Source organism: Equus caballus, chromosome 1 (genome assembly GCF_041296265.1).
Source record: "Equus caballus isolate H_3958 breed thoroughbred chromosome 1, TB-T2T, whole genome shotgun sequence".
Lineage (NCBI taxonomy): Eukaryota > Metazoa > Chordata > Mammalia > Perissodactyla > Equidae > Equus > Equus caballus.
The window spans coordinates 100,422,585-100,438,148 of record NC_091684.1 but is presented as its reverse complement, the minus strand read 5'-3'; the positions used below and the strand labels follow the sequence as shown (position 1 = coordinate 100,438,148).

Here is a 15,564-nt window from a genome sequence, read left to right as displayed (position 1 = left end):
GCTGAGCTGTCGCTCCCACGTGGCTGGCAGCCGGGGAGACCGCCCGGTCTGCCTCGCCGAGTTCCAGGGATGGGCTCCGCCAGCGAGCGTTTGTGCCACCGAGCGTCTGTGCCCATTCACGGGGCTGCTGTGTGAGTTCCCAGACAGGTCGCTTCCCTATCTAGTCCTTCCTCAGTCTCCTCGTCTCTGAGACTTCTGTTGGTCCCCAGAGTTCCCGCCCGGGGCCAGTGCTGGTGGAACCCGTGACCTGACATGTGACGCCCCCAGTTCCTGTCTTTCTGGTGCAAGTTAACTTGAGTTCTTCCTTTGAAACAATGGAGGAAACCTGAGCCCGTCTTCTCAGAGCTGGTCCTTGTGTGGGAGGAGAGCTGTGCTGTGGGGCTGGGGCCGGCTTCTCAAGCTGGCCGTGATTCTCACCGTCCATGTCCCACCGTGGGGTCGGGGGGTGGATTGTCACGGGAAGCAATTCCAGGGCCTGGAATGCTCGCTGGGGACCCTGGGGCTGGGGTGGACAGCCTCGTGGCCCTGTCCTGCCGTGATCCGAGCGCCCTCGTGGGGCCTGACCGCCGGGCTGGGCTGGGCTTTGGATTGGGCTCCACCTCGGGGTGCGCTCACTTGCGCCTGCTCTGTGCCTGCTGTGGCCAAGCCCTTCTGCAAGTTTTTGGGATACAACCCAAACAAAAGAGAAGCAGGCTGCCCTCAGCCCGAGTGGGGGAGACTTGACAGACAGACAGCCAGCCCTGTGGGGAAGGAGGTCAGGAGCGGTGGACGGGAGGGAGCTGTCCACCTAGGACAGGAAAGCGAGGCTCTGAGCAGGGGAAGTTTGAAGAGCTGAAGGAAGGGCTGGAGGAAGACAGGAAGAGGTGTGGAGGAAGGGCCTTCTAGGCCAGGGGGCAGGGGCAGGGCTCCAAGGGGGAAGAGTTCAGTGAGGTCAGGACTGGGTTACAATGCCTGGGTGGGGTGGCCTGGGGGCGGGGGGTGGGGGTGGGATGTGGGCCTGCCTCCGGAGTGGGCCATGGCGAGTAGTTTATCCTGGTGTAAAAGGAGGTCCCTGGAGAATTTTGAGAAGGGGAGTTACCTGGTCTGTATTTTTAAAGGATTGTTCTAGTTGCTTGGGGACCTGTGGGAGAGCGCGAGGAGGCCCCGCAGGAGGAGGGTGGGTGGGAACAGAGTGGGAAGAAAGGGGCCCAGATGCACCATGTATGATGAAGGTGGAACCCAGTGTGGGATTGGAGGGAGAGGCGCCAAGCTGAGGTCAGGCTTTCTTCCTTAAATGAGTGGATGGACGGTGGTGCATCTCAGGAGGCGGGGAAGAGTTAGGGGGCTGCCCGTGGGGGCTGGGGAGACCAGGGCTCTGTCTGGGGCGTTATGATGTAAGTGTGGCTCCGCATTCGCGACAGGCCAGGCAGATGCCAGGGGCTTTGATGCGGGAGGGTTGTGAGTCAGCAGTGCGGCTGCGTCTAGGCCATGTGAGTTGCAGGTCAGCCCCAAGGCTGGGGCCCAGGGCCAGGACCGAGCTGGAAGGCGCCCGGCCTTCAGAGGGCCTGGAAGAGGAACCAACCTAAGAGACCAGAGACGGGGAAGGAGCGACAGGGGTGGCGGAAGACGCCGAGTGCACTGCGGCCGCAGAGCCAGTGCTGGGGGCGCCGAGTGCCGGTGGTGTGGGTGAGGGCAGGTGAGCGGCCAGCTTTGTAGGAGGACCCCAGTCAGCCGCGGGCACCGAGGAGTGGTGGGGCTGCCGGCAGGACTGGTCCCCTCGGGCCTGTTCCTGCGCACTGAGACGCCTGGGGAGGGCAAGGAGGCCGTCCCGCACCCCGTCCAGAAAACAGACCTTCATCAGCGGGTCACTCCATGGGAGGAGGAGGATGGGAGTCCCAGTGGTGGGGTGGAGAGGCCCCGTCACCTCCCTGGAGCGCAGACCCCAGGTCCCGGCGCGGGCTCGGTGCAGTCTCCAGGGCTGGACTGGGGGTGCACCCAGCCAGTATCTGCTGAGTCACTTCGGGAGTGAGGAACCAGTGACCCAACAGAGCCTGGTGGCAGGCCCTCCTCCCCTGCTGGGGTCTAGCCACCCCGCGGCCGCGCTTGCTTCCGCAGGTGCATGGAGGGGACCCGCACACAGGCGCGTGCCCGCCCGGGGAAAACTGGGTGCTGCGCCATCTGTCAGCATAGTGGGCGCATGCGCCTTTCCTGAAAGTGGTCTGTGATCCAGAGGTCGAGATCCCCGGGGCTGCTTTAAAGGCCTTTCTGTCCCCTGCAGCCGCTGGGGAGGAGTGAGTGAGCAGGAAGTTCAGGGGGCTGTGGAGTCCTGAAGCCTGAGGATAGAGACCCCAGGCCGGCGTTTATCCTGGGGGTCCGATGAGCTTTTATCCTGGGGGTGCGATGAGTGGCCCTAAATGCTGGCCCAGCACAGCGTATTCTCAGAGGCTCCTTGTGGTGGTGACATGCAAGAGAAGCGAGGCAGCCCCAGGGGCTCTTGTGGGCAGCGGTCGGGGGGGGGTGGGGGTGGGATGCCGCCTTTCCTGGGTGCTCATTGCTTAGTGCAGGCCCACCTTAATTCTGTAACTAATGCTCAAGTGTTTGTGTGCCCCATGTGGAGTCGGTGTCTCGGGGAGGGGCCTGGGCCAGGCTGGCAGGTGGCCTGGGCAGCTGCTGTCTGTGCGCAGTGTGTCTCGGGGCTGGAGGTCTGGGGCGGCCGCAGGGCGGTGCCCGGTGGTGCGGAGCCTGCGAGAGTGCCTGGGGTGGGGGTCACAAGGGGCGCAGCCATCCGTAGCAGAGAGTGCCCTGGAGCGAGTGGAGGGGCTTGTGGGATGGGGAAGAGACAGGGCGTGGCCGCATGTCTAACCCAGGGGTCTCTCCCGGACGGTCTGCTGCCCCTGCTCTCTGGATGGGGCTGTCTGGGTTTGGAGGAGCATGTCTGAGCCGTCAGGGAAGGGGGTGCGGGTTGTCTGAAGAACTTCAGCGTCCCCTTGTCCTTGGGCAGAGAGTCCCCGTCACCTGCAGGGGCCAAGGGCTGCCTTGCCCCCCTCCGCCTGTCATGGACGCTAGCAGGAGCATTGCGGTGAGCAGCGAGGACCCCTGTGAGAAGTGCGTTTTGACTTCCGACCTAACTGTCTCTCTCTCTCCCCGCCGCCCCTGCCCAGCTGGCCGGAGTCGTCTTCCTCGGAGTTGGACTATGGGCATGGAGCGAAAAGGTAGGTGTAACCGTCGCCAGGACCCTGTGCATTGGCCGCCAAAACCAGACCCCTTCCTCCAGACTCCCCCCGACGAGTGTCTCTTGTGCAAGGTAGTGGTTTGTCATCATTAATCTTTGCAGAGCAGCTCCTGGAAACAGTCACTGAAGGGACAGTGAAAACCCCTGGTCCTCGACTGGCTCTGCTCCCTGTGGGGGGTCTGTCCCAGAGGGCGGCTGATCTCTGAGCCCAAGGGTGTGCAGAGCCCTTTCTTCTGTCCCCAGAAGCCCCAGGTCGCCTGGGGGCTGGCCCGCAGCTGTGTCCAGGGCAGGCCCGGGCCGCGTCCTGACCCATCTGTGCCTCTGGGAGCCTGCAGGCCCCTGGACACGTCGTGTTTATCCCTGAGGTTCTCCTCCTCGCCCACAGAAAGAGCCCCTGAGGCAGGGAGTGGACACCTGTGGGACGGGCAGATCCTCACACACCTGTGAACTGCCCCCACCCTGTCCGGGAGAGTTGGGGAAGGGAGAGTGGGCTCTGACTGTCTGCTAGGACAAGGGGCGGTGGTAACCTGGGGAGGGGACTAGAGCACGTGGGCAGGTGGAGCCATGGTGGGCCGTCCAGGAGGTGGTGAGGGCTGGCAGGGCCAGGGGAGGAGCAGGTGGAGCTGGGGTGGGTGGTGGGGGTGGGACGTGAGAGCCGGGGGGGTGTTGGGGGAGGTGCTGGTGGAACGTGGTGGGCAGTGTGTGGGGGGGTGGTGAGGGCTGGGGGGCATAGGGGGAGGAGCTGCTGGAGCGTGGTGGGCCGTGGGGGGTGGGGTGTGGTGAGGGCTGGGGGCATGGGGGGAGGAGCAGGGGGTGGTGAGGGCTGGGGGGCGTGGGGGGGGAGGAGCAAGTGGAGTGGGCTGGCTGAACCAGGACCCTCGGTCCTTCAGGAGACCTCCCTTCACTGCCTGGAGAAGGAGGGGCGCCCAGGTCCACGGGCTCTCTTTCTGGGGCCCTAGGACTGCGGGCCATGTCCCCGTGCCGTGGTGGCTCACAGCGCCACCGTGTGGCTTCGCCGGCAGGACCTGAGTGGAGGCCCGCCATCATGGTCCCAGGTCCCAGCTCGCTCTCCTTCCTCCCGTGCGTCCTGTACAGCTGCCCTGTCGCTTGTGGTTGCCACTAGCCACAAGTAACTATATTTAAACTAGTTAAAATGAAATACAAGTTAGCCTCGTTTCTTCAGTCCTGCGGCCACGTTTCAGGTGCTTGGTCGCACGCACGGCCAGCGGCCACGCTGTGGGCAGTGCAGTCTGTGCGCAGCGCCGCCTGCATCTGCCGCGGCGGCCTGTTCTCCACCAGAGTGTCCGTCTCAGGAGAGTGGGGTTCACTGCGAGCTGCGGGCCAAGTTGGGGCACTAATAATGCCTGTGGCTCCAAAGGGCCTTGACCACAGGCTCCTCAGGCCCCCCTCCACCCCAGGCCTGGCATAGGCATCCTGCGAGCTCCCAGGGAAGCACGGGGTCTGCCCGGGGGACGCATGGCCTGGATGGAGACGGGACCGCGGCACGTGAGGGCCCGGGGCGGGGTGGTCGAGGATCTCCTGGGCAGAGGGGCCTGTAGGGGGCAGGTGGGCAGGGGCCGCACTGGCCTGGCTTCTAATGAGACGTCTGAGCCTGCGAAGGCGGCTCCCTACCCTCAGTTCCGTTCCACACACAGCCCCGCCCCCCGGGCACTCTGGCTCCCTTCACGGCTGATCCTGCCCCCCTTGCTCTGCCCCTTTCAGGGGGTGCTCTCCGACCTCACCAAAGTGACGCGGATGCATGGAATCGATCCGGTGGTGCTGGTCCTCATGGTGGGCGTGGTGATGTTCACGCTGGGCTTCGCAGGCTGCGTGGGGGCGCTGCGGGAGAACATCTGCCTGCTCAAGTTTGTGAGTGGCCGCGCCATGGGGGCCGGGAGGGGGCGGAGGCGGGCCCTGCTGGGCGGGCTCTCACCAGATCTGGTGGGCGGCGCCACTCTTACCAGCCCCCCACTCCCCAGTAGTGGGGGTGCGGTCTTCTGTATCCCGCTGCCCACCGAGTGGTACAGCTACAGGGAGCAGGCCAGCCACGCCAGCTCCTCTTCCCGGGAGGAGTGGGCCTCTGACCTTCCCTCAGGTTGAGAACAGCTTGTCTGTTCTGCCCCTCACCTTTGCCCTCCGGGCTGAGATGAAAAGATGTGCCAGTGATGGTGGGACATCGTTTCCCTCCTGGGCGTGTCAATCTACTGGGTGTGTGTTGCAGAATCCTTGATTTCCTGGCAGAACGCGGGTTACTAAGAGTTTGGGTTTATATTTAGATACAAATTCCTTTTGAAATGCGTTCAGTTAAAATTAAATGGCACCTGGTGGGGAAAACACATAATCATGTTTTACAATATATTATTTGTTGGATTTATTAGATCAAGCTTTCTCTTTCCTGGGCTTAACTTAAAAAGCAAAAAACGTGTTTTTTTTCCTAATTTTTTCCTCTTAAAAATGCTATGTTTAGCGTCATCTGTGTGAGTGGAGATTGCATTTTGGAGGGCCTCGTATGTGTGTGCATACGTGTGTGTATGTGTGGTTGCGTTGTGTTTCCGTGAGTGTGCACGTACGTGTGTGCGTGAGCGCGTTTGCATGCATGCATGTGTGTGCACGTGTTTGCATGTATGCGTTTGTGTTTGCGTGTGTATTTGTGCATGTGTGTGTACATGTCTGTGCATCTGTGTATGTGTGTGCATGCTTGTGTCTGTACATGTGCGTCTGTTGATGTGTGTGCACTTCTCTCTGTCTTGTCTTGAAAGGCCCTGTGTGTGCCAGGTATGGTACAGCCACTCCTGTGCTGCACGGCCGTGGTAGAGGCTGTGTGGATGTGTTCTGCGGGCAGAGTTGGCTGGGTGGAGGCAGTACCGCTGTGGCTGGGGGCCCTGCAGGAGGCCCCTGCTGTCGAGGCTGGGCAGCGTGCTCTGGAGAGGTGGTCGTGTGGTGGGCTGTCACGTCCTCACAGGCGGGGTGGGTGTGGAGACGCTGGCAGCTCATGGCTGTAGCTAGCTGGTCGGGAGCTCAGCCGTCCCGTGTGCGTTGTGCCCCCTGGGCAAGCTCCATGGACCGAGCGGCCTCGTTCCCCATCCCTGAAGCGCGGGTGACGAGAGATGCCTAGCAAGTCGGATGGTGGCGGTGGGGAGAGTGGTTAGAAGGGGTGTCTGCGGCACAGGCCCTGCCCTGACGGCGCTGATGGCCTGGCGGGTGGGATGGCCATCCCTCCCGTGGGGCTTTCCTCCTTGTTGGGGGGCTGCCTCATAGGGCACAGTCGGCACTTGGCCCGGAGCTTGCTGTGCTTCGCTCCTGCCCACAAGCCAGGGCGGGGCGAACACCCCGCTTTGCAGACAGGCGGAGTTGCTGGAGGGACCAGCTCGCGCGGTGGGCTCCCCGCGTCCCCCGCGGGCCTCCGTGTGGAGCGCCGCGAAGACGGGTCTCGGGGTCCGCTGAGCACGGCCGCCGGGCTGCAGGTGGCTGACCGCGCCCTCACCCTGCAGTTCTGCGGCGCCATCGTGCTCATCTTCTTCCTGGAGCTGGCCGTGGCCGTGCTGGCCTTCCTCTTCCAGGACTGGGTGCGGGACCGCTTCCGCGAGTTCTTCGAGAGCAACATCAGGTCCTACCGCGACGACATCGACCTGCAGAACCTCATCGACTCCCTGCAGAAGGCCGTAAGCGCGGTGGGGCTCTCGCGGTGTGGGGGCTCGGGGGTGCTCAGCGGGTCTCGTGGGGAGGTCGGTGGGACTCGTGGGTGGCGGGGCTCTCCCGGTGTGGGGGCATGGTGGGACCCATGGGGGGCTCGGGCGGGCGCATGGGGTGCAGCACTGCCTGTGGCGGGTGGGGCTGGGCCCGTCGGGGGCGTGTGGGGTGTGGGAGGGCTGGTGGAGGGTGGGGCATGGCCCGTCGGGGGCGGGGCGGTGGCGGCCTCGGTGGGGCTGGGTCTGGGGGGGGGGGGGGGCGCTTGCCGGGCCAGGGTAGGGGCCTGGCCAGCTTGGCTTTTGCTTTGCCTGCCTGCACTTGCTCCCGTGCCCACCCTGCTTGGATTGGGCGGCAGGCGCGGCCTCCCTGGCTACCCTCCCCCAGGGTCGGTCCCCTCCTCCCCTGCCTGGGGGCCCGGGCGCCGCGGGCACCAGGGCACCGCCACCTCCCTTGGCGCGTGACCTGCCGTCTGAGGCTTTTCCTGCCCCTCCCTCCCCGGGGCCTCTTCCCCTTCCTGTCTGAGGAGGCCGACCCGCCTGGGGGGTGCTTCGGCCGGTGGAGAGGAATGTCACCTTCTGGGAACACGTCCTGGGCTTTGTCTAACCAGTCCCAGGTCGGGGCCTTTGCTCCATCTGGTGTCCATCCCCCTCGTGGGCGGCTGTACCTGGAGGCTGGGGCCAGTGTCCCTACCCTGGGAGGACCCCGTGCCCCCAGGCCAACTGCGCTCTGCCAGAAAACCCAGCTCCCTCAGGACTGAGCACAGCGCCATTCGTTCGCAAGTGTTGAAAATAACTGCGGTCTGCCCTCCTTATTAATCAAGACTCCTCTTGCCCTTATTCTGGGTGTCATGGGATCCAGCAGAACCCATTTCTGTGACCAGAGACCCTTTCTGTGTTGTTAAGGGTGGCCTGTATTAGCCTGTGACAGTCACCATCCAGCCGCTTTCTGGAGCCCTGCTGGCCACCTCTGCCTGCCTTCGGTTCTGCTCTGTCCACTCAGAGCCTGGGCTTGCTGGTATCCAGCATGCTGGCTGGTTCCTCTCCCCAGCCTTGAAGATGCTGTCCTTTTCTCCATTGCCTGCCTTTTTTTTAAAAAATAGTAAATTCTCAGTAAATCACGGTGCTTCCTGTGGCGAGATGTTAGGGAACCGAAGAGCTCCTGGAACCCCGGGGTGGAGTGGGTCGACAGGTTCAGCTTAGAAGTGAAGCCACCGGAAGTCCTGGGTGTGTGTTGTGACATGGCATGGCCATCAGTTGCAGGGGCAGATGCAGCTACGAGTCTGCCCTCCGGTCGGGACGCCATTACCGGCACAGCGCTGCTGTCGGTGGGGCTGGTCTTACGGGTGTTCAGAAAGATGGGTGTTTTCTTTGAGCTGCACCAGCTGTGGGGGTGTGGAGGGCTAGAGACCCCGGTTGGGGCAGAGCGTCGATGGTGTTACCATCTGCCCAGGCCCAGTTCCTTCCTGGGAATGACAGGCAATAGCTGGTTTATGTAAAGAGGCAGAAGGGGTCACCAGGCCCGCTGGAAGGGGATTGGGGAGGAGGACGCGCTGCCCACAGGAGGGTCCCCTGGGGTGGCGGAGGGTGCATCTCGGTGCGGAGGGGCCTGCAGGGCAGGCCAGAGGGGAGAGCCCAGTGTCAGGAGGGATGGAGCCGGTGCTGGTGTCCTGTGCGCAGCCTGTGATGCGTGTGGCCCGGGAGGTGGTGTGGCTGCAGCCTCCTTGTAGGGGCTGCCTGGGTCGTGTCACTCAGCCTCTCCGTGCATGTGGGAGGTCAGGGGGTGGTCCACGTTGGCGTACTTGCCCCGGGACCGACCCCTGGGTGAGCCCAGCCCTGTCGGAGACCCTGACGTTCTGGCGTCTGGTTGCAGAACCAGTGCTGTGGGGCGTACGGCCCTGAAGACTGGGACCTTAACGTCTACTTCAACTGCAGCGGCGCTAGCTACAGCCGCGAGAAGTGCGGGGTGCCCTTCTCCTGCTGCGTGCCTGACCCTGCGGTGAGTCAGCCTGCGCCTGGGCCGAGCACCCCTCCTGGGGCCAAGCGTCCCTGACTCAGGGTCTTGGGCCTGGATTAAGGCTGGATGAATGCCCTGCTCACCTCCCCCCACCGCCCCAGGGCTCCTGAGCTCTGAGCTCCTAGATGTGTAAATTCCAGGAATGCCTTTGTGTGGCCCACCCTGGCCCTGTGTTCTGGGTGAGGCAGGAGAGAAACAGTCTCCTGCTCCCTCTGGGCGCCGGGACAGGGTGCTGCCAACCGGCCCGGGCCTGCCCTCTCCTTCCCCCCTTTCTGGAGGAAACGCCCGTCCTCCAGCTCGCCCTCCAGCCCGCGGGGGCAGCGGGACAGCAGCATGCATTACCATCGGGGGAGAGAGAATTCCCCTGTTCTTTCTTCACCTGTTTTCATGCCCAGGTCCTTGGGTTCCAGACCCTGAGCCCCTGCGATGACCCTTGAGGGAGCACTGAGCGTTTGCCTGGACTGAGCCTGAACAGAGCAGAGCCCATCCCAGGGCACAGTGCTGTCCCGAAGGCCTGGCTCTGGGCCCTGGGGCGTCGTCTCTGTCCCGTGGGCGAGTCCCCACCCAGAGTGGCTTGCGTTCTGGGAGGTTGTACGGCCCATGTCTGAGGTCTCCACTTGACTGTGAGATGTTTAACAAGTGTGACTTTTACCTCCTGGCCCCAGGGCTGGCAAACTGTGACCCCCAGGCCGAATGTGGCCTGCTCTCTGCGACCTGTGAGCCCAGAATGGTTTCAGCCATTTTTAAATGGTTGAAAATAAATCAGAAGGGTAATATTTTGTGACACGTGAAAATTACATGAAATGCACATTTCAGTGCCCGTAAGGAAAGTGTCATGGAAATATAGCCGTGCCCGTTTGTTTACGTGCTGCTGATGGCTGCTTTCACACTACAGCAACACAGCTGAGTAGTTGCTGCATAGACAGGTCTGAAATATTTACTGTCCAGCCCTTCACATGAAAGGTTTGCCAGCCCCCGTCCTAGCAGGAGAGGTCCGCTGGCAGCGTGACTGCAGGACGTGAGCCAGGATGGAATCTGCACCGGCGTTTGGTTGTGAGGTTGCTAGAGCTTTCTACCGTCATCTTCTTGAGATCAAAAATGGCTGATTTTTCTTGCTTCTCTTACAGCAAAAAGTCGTGAACACGCAGTGTGGATACGACGTCAGGACTCAGGTGAGTCCGGCGTCAGGAGTTCTCCGGGTGTGTTCCCTGTGGTCCAGCTTCCTGATTTAGCCCGGGTGCCAACTGGAGTGGGAAACCAGGATGTGGCCCAGAGGTGCCGTCTGAGCGGAGCACATGTGCTCCCTTCCTTGTTGGTGGCAGCAGGACTCGGGGACAGCAAGGGCCGTGATTTCCAGCCCCATGGACTGTAGCCACAAACCTAGCCATTGCTGCATTAGTGGAAAGAGGTCGGACGAGAGTTCTGGGCGACAGACTCTGAGATCCGGGTGTCTGTGACATAGGATCCTGGATGCAACTGCGCAAGCGTGGGGCTTGCTCCAGCCGCCGTCCGGGGGCAGCGTGACAGCAGGAGGACGTGGGGTCTCAGGGCAGGAGCAGGCCCCGTCCTCCAGGACTTTCCACAGGCCGCAGGGGTGTGCACCTGGATGAGCAGAGTCCACCCTGGTCCTCGCTCTGGTACCTGTGGTGATGAGTGACTGCTGTTCTGAAGGGGGGGTGTCTCGGGGAATCGCTGGACGCCCTTCTTGCTGGCCGTGCCACGCGGGACGTGTCCCTCCAGTGTGGGAAACCTGCCGTCGCCCTGCAGTGGCCTCCGTTTCACAGGGAGGGGCCCATGTCCACCTCAGCTGCTGTCTCCACTTAGGAATCTCGCTGCCCCTGGATCGGTTTCTGGGGCTGCTGTCGAAGTACCCAGAGTGGCTTAAGCGGCAGAAGTCATGTCCTCAGCATTCTGGAGGTTAGGGGTCCAGACCCAGTGTCTGCAGGGCTGGTTTCTCCTGAGGCCTCCCTCCTGGGCCCATGGACAGAGCCTCCTGCCTGTGTCCTCACATGGTCTTCCGTGTCTGCATCCTGCAAGGACACAGGCCTGTTGGATGGGGGCCTGTATGACCTCAGGTTAACTTGTTCACCTCTGTATTGGCACTGTCTCCAACCATAGTCACGTCCTGAGGCCCTGGGGTTACGACTTGGACGTGTGAGTTTGGGGGACGCAGTCCAGCCCGACACCACTCCAGGGAGCTCCTGTCCCATCTGCATTGGGCTGGGCAGTGAGGCCCGGGCTGGCTGCTGTGCAGGTGGTGGGCATGTGTGCCTGGGGAGATCCCGCGCTCAGGAGCCGCCATCAGGAGGCAGGATGGGAGGGAGCCAGGTGGCACATCTCCGGCTCCTGGTGCCAGCCTCCCCAGGCTGGGGACAGTCTGAGCAGCCACTGTCCGTCCGTCCTTCTGGCCAGCTCCCCAGATGACACTGAGCCCCCTTCTGGCTTCTACCCCTAAAGGCCCCTCTTCCTCTCCAAGCCCCACCCCCTTTCTCCAGGGGTGGGCTGTGAGGAACGGGGACTGAGCTGACCTTTAGGTCTGTGGGGGGCCAGCCCAGTGGCCTGGTGGTTAAGTTCAGTGTGCTCAGCTTTGGGGACCCGGGTTCCCTTCCCGTTCCTGGCGCAGACCTACACCACTCATCTACTAGCGGTGGTGCTGTGGCAGCGGCTCACATACAGAAAGAGTAAGATTGGCACAGATGTTTGCTCAGGGCCAATCTTCCTCAGCAAAAAAAAAGAAAAAAAAGAAAAAAAGAAAAAAATGAAAAAAAAGAAAAGCCTGTGGACACCCTGACAGAGGCAGGTCCAGGTTGCAGCAGGGAGCCTGGCTCAGGGAGGTTGTAAGGTGCACCCTGCCCAGGGAGGGACTGGGCCCGAGACCTGCCTCCTGGGTCCTCGTTCCTGCGGGCTCTGCACTGCCCTGTGGGAGCCCGTGGGAACTGGGTGGGCATAGCCTGTGGCCATGTCTCAGGCCCTGGTGGTGTTCCCTGCAGCTGAAGGGCAAGTGGGAGGAGTCCATCTTCACGAAAGGCTGCATCCCGGCGCTGGAGGGCTGGCTCCCACGGAACATTTACATCGTGGCCGGCGTCTTCATCGCCATCTCCCTGCTGCAGGTCTGTCCGCCCTCGGTGGCTCACTCTCCCGTCTGGGTTGGACCCGGTTCCTCACATGAAAGACATTGGTGGCTGAGGGGGCAGCAAGGCCTCGGGTGGATGGGCTGGCTTCGGCCAGGAGAAGGATTCGGGGCAGGAGGTCAGGAATTCAGCGAGGCAGGGACGTGGGCAGTTCCCCTGCGTGCCCTGCTCTGGGTTGGGGATGCTGTGTTGTGTGGAGGCCCCCACGGATGAAGCGGGCTCCGACCTCACCTTGCAGGGTCACCGAGGGGGGTCTGGGCCCCAGCTGTTCACACCCTCCTCCACGCAGCCGACATCTCGGGGGAAGGCCCCAAGACCCAGCCATCTAGAAAAGGAAGGAAAAAGTTTACTTGCAAATTGGGCAGGGGATTCAGACTTCAGAAGAACCGGCTCATCAAATACAAACCACGAGAATTTAAAGGGAGGAAAGAAAGCAGAGTCCTGGGGTTCCCGTTAGTCTGTTCCTGGTAGAAAACTTCAGTCTTCCCACGTGACTGTCCCCGTCCCCAGGGTCAGAAGGTAGCTCAGACATCAGCACAGCCCAAATCAGGGACAGCCTGGGTCAAGATGGAATCCAGGCTTGCAGGGAACATTCAGGATTTAGTTTTTGGGAATTAGAAAGTCAGGTTGGCCCTGTTACTTCTGGTTTCACCGGGCACCGCGTGCGTCTGGCCAGTGGTACATGGCGTGCACAGTCGTGCTGGGCACAGGGCCGCGTGCCCGGTGCTGCTGTGGCATCTGCTGGCTGCCCTCTGGGCTCTAGGGAAGCAGCAGCACAGATCCCGGGGCCCACTGGGGATGGGGGTGGGCCTCACCTCCCCGCGGGCTCGGATTGCTGTCTCCGCAGGGTGGGCGCGGGAACGTGAGCAGCACGGGGTGCCTGCACCCTCTTCTTCTGCGCCCGCCCTCTCCCTCTGAGCTCCGCTCTGTGCCCCCCTCTGCCCCGCCCTCGCCCTCTGGGTCCCCCTCTGCCATGCTCTCTCTCTCTGCACCCCCCCATGCCCCGCCCTCTCTCTCTGCGCCCTCCCTCTGCCCCGCCCTCTCTCTCTGCACCCCCCCCTCTGCCCCGCCCTCTCCCTCTGCACCCCCCCATGCCCCGCCCTCTCTCTCTGGGTCCCCCTCTGCCCCGCCCTCTCCCTCTGCGGGGGGGCCCCCCTCTGCCCCGCCCTCTCTCTCTAGGTCCCCCTCTGCCCCGCCCTCTCTCTCTGCGCCCCCCTGTGCCCCGCCCTCTCTCTCTGGATCTCCTTCTGGGCCGCCCTCTCCCTCTGGGCCCCTCGCTAATGGCAGCTGCTCTGCTGGCTCTGGTTGCAGATATTCGGCATCTTCCTGGCGAGGACCCTGATCTCGGACATTGAGGCAGTGAAGGCAGGCCATCACTTCTGAGGAGCGAAGACGAGCGAGCAGAGCTGAGCCACGCCGTGGGGGCCTCGGCCCTTCCCCTCGTCAACTGGTCCAGAGGGAGGGAGCGGCCGCCCGAGCCGGAGCCGGCGGCCCGTCTTCAGCATCAGCGTGATGTGCCTCTCTGCTGCTTCTTGCTGGTGCTGAAGACGAGGCCCGTCTTACCTGCACAACTGTGTGACCAAGACCCCTGCCGGGCGGGGTCTCCCAGAGACAAGATGTGTCTTCACGTGGGGGCGGCGACTGAGGGATGGTCGGGGCTCGCGGCTGCCAGGAGGGCCTGACCTGGTGCCCTGGAGCGTCTGCAGACACTGTGTGCCGTGGGTGCCGGCCGGGGGGACAGCCGTGTCTGGGAGCGGGATGTGGGTGGGGCCCGGCAGGTATGGACGAGGCCCCGTGCAGCCTGTGATGGGGCTGGGGGGTGGGGGGCGGGGCACGTGCAAGTGAGTGGACGCCTGAGTGCCGGCCCTGCGGCTTCTGAGGGTCGGGCACGTGTGCGATTCTCTGCCACCTCGCGTGACATAGCCTGAGCCAGGGTGTGGGATGAGTTCTGGGACCCAGTCCCTCCCTCCCTGCAGGCGGGAGCTGTGTCCGGTTCCACCGCGCTGGGCCCCATGATGCGAGGAGTAGGGCGGGTCCCCCGACAGCTGGCCCCCTTTTCTAAAGTGTGTAAATAGTCTATTTATCGGTAAGAGTGTTCTCCCCCGCTTCTGCGTGCCCCGGCGTTGTCCGGAGCAGCTGCCAGGCGCCTGGGAAGAGGCCAGGCTCGGTTCCCTGCAGCGGCCCGTTTGCTGCCTGACAGCCGGGTGCTGCGCGCCCCTCACCACCTGCGCCCTGGCAGCCCACTCTCCCCGGCTCGCCTCACTCCGGTCTCGGTGCTACTGAAACTCACCCACAACTTGAATCCTGTGCCCCAGCTGCAGCCCAGGAGCCAGCCAGAGCCGGTGACGCCTGGGGCCAGGGCTGCTCTCGGCCGGGTGCACGGGCTGGTCGGCCTGGGTTGCCCCCCTACCCCCGGGGAGGAGCTGTGCGGCCAGCCCAGCCCGCGCTGCCAGACGCCCAGACTGTCACCCTGGCTTTCGAGGGGACCTCTCCCCAGACCGGGGCGTCTTCCGACACTGTCCACCCTTCCTGTCCGGGCTGTTCCGGGCTCGTTCCTGGGAGTGACATCTGTCTAGTGTACCCGATACCCCGGGGGGATGGAGGACCGCGTGCGTCCAGCTGGCTGCTTTCTGACGCCTCCCTGGACCTCGTGCCAGTTCTGTCCTCATGGTCCAGGGGTCGAGTGCTGCCTCCGCCTCCTGCCCAAGTGAACGTGCTGGTGTGGTGGGTGCCACTGGGTGTGTGTCCATGTTGTTGTTACAATTTTTTTTTTTTTTTTTTTTTACAGTTTTTCCCGTAGACTAGGGGGAGAAGAATGCTTGTGTTTTAGGAACTGTGATGCTTTTCTTTGACTGCCAAACTCTTTTATGGAATATATCTTTATACTAATGCTGGTGTCTGGTGGTTTTTGTTCTGGGTTACATCTATGTGGCATTAAGCATCTCAGGGGAACCCTGGCTGCCAAGGGAACCAGCGGGATGGGGTGTGGCTGACACAACAGGAGGTGGATGTGGAGGGTCCATGGTGGGTACAGGCTGAAATGAGTGGCACCAAGTGAACTTTTAGACTCCCTGTGCCCCTCCCAGTTGCCTCTGTGTGGAGGGTGCAGCTGGCACAGGCTGGCTCGGGGCTTAGTTATGTTTAGCTAGAAGCACGAGGTTGAAGAGTCTGACCTCACAGGCCCGGAGGAAACAGGATTTTAGGTTGTCTCTGTCCGCCCCAGGCAGAATGATCCAGGCCGAAGGGTGCAGGGACGCTGGGCTGGACCCTGGACGCTGCATGAGCTGCCGGCCCATCTGTGGAGGGGCTGGTGGCAGCGCCCCATCCCCGGGGTCCTCTGGCCCGGCCTGCCCTGGGGGAGTCGGTGGCCGTAGATGCTGACTGCTGGTGTGTGGCCAAGCAGCTCCTGGGGGGCTCTTGCTGTCCCGTCTGTTCCGGTTGACTGGCAGCTGGACCCCTCTCGGGTTTTCACAGGGCCCGGCCCCGTTCAGGGTGGGGTCTAGCTGTGTCTTTTCAGGG

The 15,564-nt window shown here is 62.8% G+C and overlaps 1 protein-coding gene across 14 annotated transcripts in view; it reads left to right on the top strand.

The window, feature by feature from the left end:
• TSPAN14 (tetraspanin 14) overlaps positions 1-14,934 on the top strand; it is a 49,581-nt gene extending 34,647 nt beyond the window's left edge. For all 14 annotated transcript variants that reach the window (XM_070265830.1, XM_023648942.2, XM_023648956.2 and 11 more), the window contains exons 3-9: positions 3,141-3,191; positions 4,934-5,080; positions 6,703-6,873; positions 8,771-8,896; positions 10,042-10,086; positions 11,905-12,024; positions 13,357-14,934. In XM_070265830.1, the coding sequence (XP_070121931.1) occupies positions 3,141-3,191; positions 4,934-5,080; positions 6,703-6,873; positions 8,771-8,896; positions 10,042-10,086; positions 11,905-12,024; positions 13,357-13,428 (732 nt within the window). In that variant the 3' untranslated portion in view covers positions 13,429-14,934. The remainder of the gene's footprint in view (positions 1-3,140; positions 3,192-4,933; positions 5,081-6,702; positions 6,874-8,770; positions 8,897-10,041; positions 10,087-11,904; positions 12,025-13,356) is intronic.
• Positions 14,935-15,564: the final 630 nt, after the last annotated feature.